This window comes from Lates calcarifer, unplaced genomic scaffold (genome assembly GCF_001640805.2).
Source record: "Lates calcarifer isolate ASB-BC8 unplaced genomic scaffold, TLL_Latcal_v3 _unitig_549_quiver_871, whole genome shotgun sequence".
In the NCBI taxonomy this organism is placed as follows: domain Eukaryota; kingdom Metazoa; phylum Chordata; class Actinopteri; family Centropomidae; genus Lates; species Lates calcarifer.
This window is the reverse complement of record NW_026117565.1, coordinates 29,075-39,299: the sequence shown is the minus strand read 5'-3', so window position 1 is coordinate 39,299 and position 10,225 is coordinate 29,075. Positions and strand designations below refer to the sequence as shown.

The 10,225-nt window shown below is 46.6% G+C and overlaps 1 protein-coding gene across 1 annotated transcript; it reads left to right on the top strand.

The window, feature by feature from the left end:
• The first annotated feature begins 5,404 nt into the window (after positions 1-5,404).
• LOC108874699 (uncharacterized) lies at positions 5,405-9,778 on the top strand. Its single transcript, XM_051068990.1, has 2 exons — positions 5,405-6,269; positions 6,401-9,778. Exons 1-2 carry the CDS (start codon positions 5,405-5,407, stop codon positions 9,775-9,777), a joined length of 4,242 nt encoding a protein of 1,413 aa, XP_050924947.1. The 3' UTR covers position 9,778.
• Positions 9,779-10,225: the final 447 nt, after the last annotated feature.

Below are 10,225 nucleotides of genomic sequence, written 5' to 3'. Positions count from 1 at the left end.
ACTGAAACAACATTCTGAAATGTGACCTTGAACCACCCATCGCTTCTCCCTCAATTTGTATTCATCTGCAGCTGTGCCTAAGCCTGACCAGCAGTTATTTCACAGTACATCAAAATGGTATGTAGGGGCAAAACATCTCATCCCACTACTGTGTGAGTATGGAGAAGAGGGGGTGAAATAGAGATGGAGTGAGAGGATGAAAGAGACAGGAAGAGAGATAGAGGTGTAAGGTGACCAGAGAGAGTTTGAGTATTGAATGCTTAATGTAATTTCCTTCATCTGTGCATGTGTGTCTATACTGTGAAAGTAGTGGCAGGAAAGATTAACAAAATGAACTGATACTATATAGTGGTTTGAATCAGGATGATTTTACTGTGTGCTCACAATTTCTTTCCCATTTAGAAAGAATTTTGTCTGGATAGTGCACAGCAGCATGACCTTAACACACATGCTGCCAGAGGCAGATGTGTACAGTGATGATAGAAATAGAGGCTGTTTATGCGACTGCATCAATTTTACTGTTTCCCACATCATAAATAGTCATATCATACACTGAAATCACATGCTTAAAAGACAAAGGAGGCAGAGATACACAAGACTGATGGGCTGCTGTAATCCAACATCTCCCACTTAAACAAAAGCATAATGATCATATTAGACCAGTATGATTTAGTATTGTATGGGGTTATAGTTAGTTGTAGTCAGCAGGTGGGTGTCATTTGCATGTAATTCAATCAGTCGTGCATAGTGGCACTGCACTTTGGCTGGCACTTCTCAAATCAGAGGCTGCAGATTTTCCAGATTTTTGCAGATGTGTCTTGTTGCCTTCAGTTGGCTTCAGTATCACTGAACCAAGGCAGAGACTTTTCACCTTCAGTATAAAGCAGCTTCAGTCAAGAGATACTGTAAGAATCACTCATACTAATTTATAGATAAATGTACTCCAGACATCCCTGCTTTAAACTAAATAACATACAATTTTTAATGCTCCTTTAAATGCCTCTACTCGCTAGGAAGTGATCAGCTCAAATGTTTTTTTTTTGTTGGTTTTTTTTTTCCATTTTACTTGTTATTCTATCAGTGTTGCACATTTGCTGTGTGTATTTAGTAGTTGGTGGAGCCAAATCTGAATCTAGTATTCAGAACAAATAGTGGGTTCTCACAAATATTTATTCCATACAAATATTTTAAAAAAAAAATGTTTGTTTTCAGGAGGAAAAGAAACATGACAAATAGCTGGTGTTGCTCATAACTGTGAGCACAGTGGGTTTTGGTCCTCTGCACTTGTGTTGACATGTCAAAAAACAAGAGGAGAGTGGAGGGGAGAGAAAGCAATAAATACTATAATTGTGAATGTTATTAGGTTCAGTGTTGTTGACATTATTTCAAAGGGATATGTATTCACCTCTACAGTAATGTGTAGTTAACAGTGGTGTTGGATTGATGAATTGGGCTGAGAGGTGTTCTGTAATATTCTGATGTCTATAAATAGGGGCAAAACATGACAAATACACACTGGTGTTGCAGGAAGCAGAGGAGAGTTGGTACATTTAGTTTCATCATCAGCTCAGTTTGTTCACTGCCTGACCTATGAGTGCAAACCACTGACTGCTTTCTTACCTGCTGTTTATAAATCAGTTGGTGGCTTTCAACACACACACACATACCATTCAGTCATAACATCAAACTAGTAATTGCTTTTAATGTTGTGGCTGAACAGTGACCCTTAATAATGGCATTTATTTGTGCAGAAATGCACACTGTGGAACACATTTATTTTTGATCCTCTTAGCAAGCTCTCAAAGGTGTGTTAACACGCGCTTGTCTGAAAAATTGAAGCCTCAGATGTTTTACACTGCAGGGTTTTTGTGAGTATTTCTGGCCTGCAAGGTGATAATTACAATTTACACTCTGCAGGCTTCTGCAGAGAAGTGTGCGTGATAGCAAACCAAATACAAGTGGAGATGTCCACAGGGTTCATATGGAGGCCTGGGAGAGACAGAAGTGCATGAAAAAGTTGATCCACAAAATAAATCATCACAGAATCTGGACTATACAGAATAAATGACAAATCAACTAATAAATGACCAAAACACATGTTTTCCCTTCATTGTAATGGGTTTCTGAGTGTAGGTTGATGGGCAAAAATGGCAATTTTATCAATTTAAAGTTAAGTCAACATCACAATAAACTGAGTGAAGAGGTTGTATGTTTACCATATACAGTGGAAAATATTCAAAGGCAGTAACTGAATTTGTGAAGATACCTGTAAATGCCTCTGCAGCTCTGGTGAGAGGAGGGCTGTCAGTAGGTTGCAGAAGCTTACAGAGGAGTTGACAAGCACTTATCCCAAATCAACAACACATTGTGCAGCCCATGTCGGACAATCTGTTTGATCTAACTCCTGTTGGTTGACTGGTTGAAAACAGAAAAGGGAAAAAAAAAAATGTTATGCTCGAGTTGGTACATAATAATTACATTCACTAATCACAGTAATGCTCTGTTCCTTCAACAATGCAATAGACTGTCTTGTTAGGATGATTGTAATTTCCAGAAAAGAATCACATATTTTGGCCAATATTGTATTTCAGTTTGATAACAATTAGATTAGCCTCTGTGTGTTCAGGGAGACACTAGCTTGTCCCTGTGACCCAGGGGTATGATTAGCTGTGGGCCCCTACAGAACCAACGTTAGTGGTATAACTTTTATAACTTATTTATTTTTACACATTTTTTTTTTTTTTTAAAGAAGACAGTGTAAATTTTGACAGGAACAGACTGGAGACTTTTAGCATTTGATACTGTACTTTAAGTTGCATGTGTTTCTAACCTAAAACCATTATAACATATGAATAATATTACTATGATTATAAAGTCCTCATTTGTCAGTGTTGCTCCTTCACAAAATGTTGTAAATGGACCTGAAAAGGCTTGGCCTAGGTACACACAATCCCATCCGTGTAAGTTCACACAAACTGGGGACTATAGTTTTTCTGGAAAGGCTTTGATGAATAAAAATCAATAATTTCGTCTGTGTTTGTAATCAGCCTGTTCATACCAAATGGCTTCAGAGAAATTTCCCTTTAGACAAACAGAAGGCAAAAGACAGAGGATTAAGATTCACTGGCTTTTAAGTTGTATTTGCAGATGGAATAAAGAACACCACGTGAATATTCTGTTTGATTTAAACAAATGGCTGTTAATCGGGTAGTCAGCCAAGCACACAAATACATGTTTGGTGTAAACCTTGATTCAAACTGCACACACACTCCAAACTAAGTTCTGGGGTGTACTAGTTCAATAAAGAAATACTGAGTCTGATTCACACCTCCACCAAGTACTGGAAACATTTCCACTGCTCTGTCTCAGTATCATATTTTTGTAACAATATTATAGTAGAACAATACAAAACAAATGCAATGCTATGACCATATAAATTTGTTGATGTAACCTCTTTATCACACTAAATCTTTTTTTATCATTTTTTTTACTGTTGTAACTAGTGCAACTCCAACATTTAGATGGGAAAGAGAACGTGGGAGAAAGAAGAATTTGTAGAAATATTCAGTTTAAAACCTTCATATAAATATGATTAAGTAATTAAGTAGTTCTTCACCATGTTACTGAGAAACAAAATAAATACAGCAGCACATGGCAGTTTACAGATTCAAACATTTTTTTCTCATCAAAGTAGCTCAATCGGCCAAAATTAAAACCACGGGCAGCAACCAGCGTCACTTCCATTCATTTATTCATTCATTCATCATCGGTACGGCTTATCTGTTAAGGGTCATGGGGGGGGTGCCAATCCCAGCTGACAGTGGGCCAGAGGCAGGGTACACCCTGGACAGACTGCCAGTCCATCACAGGGCCAACATATAGAGACAAACAACCAATCACACTCACAGTCACTCCTATGGGCAATTTAGAGTCACCAGTTAACCTAACCTGCATGTCTTTGGATGGGGGGAGGAAGCTGGAGTACCCAGAGAGAACCCACACAGGCACAGGGAGGACATGCAGACTCCACACAGAAACGCCCTGGGAAAACCAGGGTCATGCTCTTCTTAGGCAGCTCCATCACAAGTACAACCACAGCACTCACATGCAAAATGTCAATTAGTCTTAAAGACCAAGAACTATGAAAATGCATAATGTATATATTTGATAGGCAAATTTAATGGGGGGATGATTGGATGGCATCCCCCTTCTTAACCTGTCATCCCTCATGTGCACACATATAAGTTGTGTAAAAACTGCCTAAAAAAAACTTTATTTCAGTGCTGCAAAGATGTTGTACAATGCTAAGATCACTGACTTTCTCAACTGATTGTCATTACTTGTGGTTGTGGGTGGGTGGAGTGGGTGATTTCGTTGTTACTACAAATTCTTTACTTAACATGATGGTTCCTTGCTAATGTCAACAAGCCGGACAGGCAGTGGAAGGATTGAGAGGTAACTGGCGATTTTTAGTGGTGGACTGTTTGTAGTGCAGTGTAAATTCAGCTGCCGTCCATCATTAGTTTCACTTGAGTGAATTAATTAGCTAAATTAATTCCATCCATCTAATGTCACACTGATTGAAATGCTTTTCTTTTAATGCAGTTTGTGTACCTTTTTCTCAATGACACTTCCATGCATTGTGAGTGAGTACCAGTGTAACTACTGTCTTATCGAGTGTTGCACTGATGGTTGTTTGTGGCCTTATTATGTTCCCAGGGTAGCAGGTGTTGTCAGTCTGTGTACAGTGAGTTTTTCAGAATTAATTAGCCTTAAAAGAAAAGTATTTTGGGGGAGGGGCCTGTCCATCCAGTGGTGTTACAACAGGCCTCCAGTATGCCCAGCATGCATATTTAATTCTTTTGCATTTATAGAGAACAATAATCTAACAATTTCCCAGTGTGGGTGAAGCACATCTGTGTTATGGTTTGGGTTAGTTTGTCTTTGTGTTGTGCTTTTTCTCTCTGTTCCCCCTTCCCTTTTTTCTGTTTGGTTGCAGAGCTGGTGTGTTGCTAGGGGTGTGGCTGTCTCCTCCTGTTGGCTGATTACACACACCTGTTTCCACTCCACTCGTTCTCCCTTCGCCTTCTTAAGCCCGGCCTTCACCCCAGCCCTTTGCCAGAGTATTCCTTGCTGTATCCAGTGTGCAAGCTCTCAGCGCTACCTGTGTTTGGATTCTCCTGTTCTCTGTGGCTACCTGTGTTCTCCAGTGGCAGCGTTTTCTGTTCCTCGTGTCTTCAGTACTTTCTTTAGTCAGCCAGTCGCCTGCCACGCTGCCTGCCTATTGTTCCTGTGTTTTTCATCGGTGCCTCATTAAAGAGCCATCTGTTGGTACCTACCTGTGTGTGTGTTCTCTGCATTGGGGTCCTATACTAGAGTTCATAACAGAATACTCTGGCCAAGCATGGACCCCGCAGAGATTGAGAGGGTAAAACTCGCTCTCACCTCTCAAGGAGCACGGGTGGGCCAACATGAGGATGCTCTGAAGGATATCACGGACAAGCTGCTCTGCCTGGCCTCCAGCATGACCCAACTCGACGCCCGCCTGGACCAGGTCTCCACGCAGCTTACCTCTCTGGCGGCTCCTGTTCCCTCTTCGGCTCCACCAGTCCATCCTCCAGCCCCGACTACTTCTCCTACCCTGCCCAGCCTTCCTCGTGAGCCCTTTATCCCCACTCCGGTCAGGTATTCAGGAGAAGTAGGGTCTTGTAGTCAGTTTCTCCACCAGTGTTCATTAGTTTTTGACCAGCAGCCCTTATCCTACTCAACCGACAGGTCCAAGATCGCTTTTGTTAGCAGCTTACTTTCAGGGAAGGCGTCAGCATGGGCAGTAGCCACAGCTAATGCTAACTCACCTGCTTGGCAAACATACCATTCTTTTTGCTGTGAGTTCCGTAGAGTTTTCGACCACCCACTCCGGGGCAAGGTAGCTGGTAACCGGCTACTCTCCCTACGTCAGGGATCTCTCACGGTAGCTGCTTATTCAGTAGATTTCCGCATTCTCGCTGCCGAGTGTGGGTGGGATGAAGGGGCTTTACAAGGGTTATTTCTGCGAGGGCTCAGTGAGGAACTCAAAGATGAACTTGCTTCTCGGGATGAGACCTCTTCTCTGGAGGAGCTAATCTCCTTGGCTATCCGTTTGGACAATCGCCTTAGCGAGAGACGCAGGGAAAGGGCAGTCAGAATTAGGGCCCCTTCCCTTCGATCAAAGTCCCCTCGACCCTCTGGTCCCATGGTACCTTGCCCTCCTCCGGAGCCACCTTCTGCCTGTACATCTCCCCCAGCTGCCTCTTCCTCCCCCTGCAGAGAGGAGCCTATGCAGTTGGGGAGGATGAGACTCACCCCCACTGAACGTCAACGCCGCTTCCTCCAGAGACTGTGCCTCTACTGTGGTGGTGAGGGTCATGTCCTCGCTCTCTGTCCCTTACGACCAAAAGATTTGGCTCATCAACCTCTAGGGGAACGTTGGTGAGCCGAACTTCTGCTGTTCCCCCATCCTCCAAACGTTTTTCTCTGAAAGGGACTGTTTCCTGGTCTAAAGAGGGCATTCCTCTCCCTGTCCTAGTGGACTCTGGTTCGGACGACAATTTCATAGACTCTGGTATTGTTTCCCGTTTTGACATCCCCTCGGAACCCCTTCCTGAACCCAAGGACGTTTTTGCCCTCGATGGTCGCCTTCTGGCCCATGTCACTCTCCGAACTATTCCTGTGTCCCTGCTCCTCTCTGGCAATCATCGAGAAGATATTTCCTTTTTCATAATCCCCTCACCATCTTCTTCTTTGGTTTTAGGCCTTCCCTGGCTCAAGCTCCACAACCCACACATAGACTGGTCCACTCTATCCATTACTAATTGGAGTTTATTTTGTCACTCCCACTGTCTCCACTCGGCCATTCCCACCACCATCTCAGCTCCTGGAACCCCTAAACCCATAGATCTTTCCTCAGTTCCCCAGCAGTATCATGACCTCCAGGAGGTGTTCAGCAGGGACCGGGCTCAATCTCTGCCTCCTCATAGACCTTATGACTGCAGTATTGATCTGCTCCCTGGAGCCCCCTATCCATCCAGCAAGCTCTATAACCTCTCCAAGCCTGAAAGGGAGGCTATGGAGACCTACATCTCTGACTCTCTGGCGGCAGGTCTCATCCGTCCTTCCTCTTCGCCCTTGGGAGCAGGTTTTTTTTTTGTAGAAAAGAAGGACAAGACTCTTCGGCCCTGTGTAGACTACAGGGGACTTAATGAGATCACTGTTAAGAATAAGTACCCTCTTCCCCTGATCGATTCTGCCTTCGCTTCCCTCCACCAGGCCACCATCTTCACCAAGTTGGATCTACGTAATGCTTACCACTTGGTGCGGATCAAGGAGGGGGATGAATGGAAGACCGGATTCAACACTCCTCTCGGTCATTTTGAGTACCTTGTCATGCCTTTTGGGTTAACCAACGCACCTGCTGTCTTCCAATGTCTCATCAACGATGTCCTCCGTGATATGCTCAACCGGTTTGTTTTTGTCTACCTGGATGACATTTTGATTTTCTCCCGCACCCCTGATGAACATGTACAACACGTCCGGCTAGTTTTGCAAAGACTTTTGGAGAACCGTCTTTTTGTTAAAGCCGAGAAGTGTGAGTTTCATGTCCCCTCAGTCAGTTTCCTGGGCTTTGTGGTGGAAAAAGGGCAGGTCAGGTCTGACCCTGCCAAGATTAAGGCAGTGGTTGAATGGCCCACTCCCACCGACAGGAAGCAACTACAGCGGTATCTTGGGTTCGCTAATTTCTACCGCAGATTCATTCGCGATTACAGTAGAGTGGCTGCACCTCTTACTAAGTTAACCTCTGTCAAATCACCTTTTGTTTGGTCCCCTGCGGCTGAGGCCGCTTTTACTAAGTTAAAGAGTTTATTTTCCTCTGCTCCCGTGTTGTGTCACCCTGATCCCTCTGTCCAGTTTGTTGTAGAGGTTGATGCCTCGGACTCTGGTGTGGGAGCGGTCCTGTCTCAACGGTCCACCTCTGACCAGAAACTCCACCCCTGTGCGTTCTTCTCCCGCCGTCTCACACCTGCGGAGAGGAACTATGATGTGGGGAATCGGGAGCTGCTGGCAGTGGTGCTGGCCCTCCAGGAGTGGAGGCACTGGCTGGAGGGTTCTACACACCCTTTTATTGTTTGGACTGACCATAAAAACCTGTCTTACCTCCGTTCTGCCCGCAGACTCAACTCCCGTCAGGCTCGGTGGGCTTTGTTCCTGGGCCGATTTAACTTCACCCTCACCTACCGGCCAGGCTCCAGGAACGCCAAGCCTGATGCCCTCTCTCGCCAGTTCTCTTCCCCCGTTGAAGGTCCTGCGGTGGACACCATTCTGCCTTCCTCCTGTGTGGTGGGAGCTGCCAGGTGGGAGATTGAGCAGCTGGTCCAGGAGGCCCTGTCTGATCATCCTACCCCGGAGGGTGGTCCTCCCAACCGCCTGTTTGTCCCAGAGCCTGTCCGTTCCCCTGTGCTCCAGTGGGGGCACTCCTCCAAGGTGGCATGCCATCCTGGGTTTCACCGGACCCTGGCTCTGCTTCGTCAGCGTTTCTGGTGGCCCTCCATGTCCGCTGACACTAAGGAGTTCGTCTCTGCCTGCTCAGTCTGTGCCCGGAACAAGTCTTCTCATCGTGCTCCTGCTGGTCTCCTACGCCCTCTTCCCATACCCCATCGTCCCTGGTCTCACATTGCCGTGGACTTCGTCACTGGACTGCCACCATCTGATGGTAACAACACCATTCTCACTGTTATTGACCGATTCTCCAAGTCTGTCCATTTTATCCCGCTCTCTAAACTTCCCTCTGCCCTAGAGACTGCTAATCTACTCATTCAGCATGTGTTCAGGCTTCATGGAATCCCCCAGGACATCGTCTCCGACAGAGGACCTCAGTTTTCCTCCAGAGTTTGGCAGGCTTTTTGCCGAGCTGTGGGGGCTACAGCCAGTCTATCCTCTGGTTACCATCCCCAGACTAATGGCCAGACTGAGCGGGCCAACCAGGATCTGGAGGCAGCCCTTCGCTGTGTTGCCTCTAATCACCCAGTCTCCTGGTCTTCCCACCTTCCCTGGATCGAATACGCTCACAACTCCCTGGTCAGCTCAGCCACAGGTATGTCTCCTTTTATGGCTGCTAATGGCTTTCAGCCTCCCCTCTTCCCTGCTCAGGAGACCGAAGTGGCAGTTCCCTCGGTGCAGGCGCACCTCCAGCGTGCCCGCCAAGTCTGGCGTGAAGCCCAAGCAGCTCTAGCCCGTACTGCGGCTCGGAACCAGAGGTTGGCTGATCGTCACCGCACTCCTGCTCCCCTGTATCAACCCGGCCAGAAGGTCTGGCTTTCCACCCGTGATCTTCCTCTCAGGTCTGACTCCCGCAAACTCTCCCCCAGATACATCGGCCCATACACTATCGACCGCATCATCAACCCCAGTGTGGTGAGACTCCAGTTGCCCCCCTCCCTCAATATCCACCCGTCTTTTCATGTCTCCCTGCTCAAGCCTGTCTCCACCAGTCCTCTGTGCCCTCCGGCCGAACCCCCTCCACCCCCCCGGATCATCGATGACCACCCTGCGTTCACTGTCCGGCAGCTGTTGGATGTGCGGAAGCGGGGTCGGGGCTTTCAATACCTGGTGGACTGGGAGGGGTACGGGCCAGAGGAACGTTCCTGGATCACTCGCTCACTCATCCTGGACCCTGAACTCATTAATGACTTTTACACCAGGCATCCCGACAAGCCTGGTAGGCCGCCAGGAGGCGTCCGTTGAGGGGGGGTACTGTTATGGTTTGGGTTAGTTTGTCTTTGTGTTGTGCTTTTTCTCTCTGTTCCCCCTTCCCTTTTTTCTGTTTGGTTGCAGAGCTGGTGTGTTGCTAGGGGTGTGGCTGTCTCCTCCTGTTGGCTGATTACACACACCTGTTTCCACTCCACTCGTTCTCCCTTCGCCTTCTTAAGCCCGGCCTTCACCCCAGCCCTTTGCCAGAGTATTCCTTGCTGTATCCAGTGTGCAAGCTCTCAGCGCTACCTGTGTTTGGATTCTCCTGTTCTCTGTGGCTACCTGTGTTCTCCAGTGGCAGCGTTTTCTGTTCCTCGTGTCTTCAGTACTTTCTTTAGTCAGCCAGTCGCCTGCCACGCTGCCTGCCTATTGTTCCTGTGTTTTTCATCGGTGCCTCATTAAAGAGCCATCTGTTGGTACCTACCTGTGTGTGTGTTCTCTG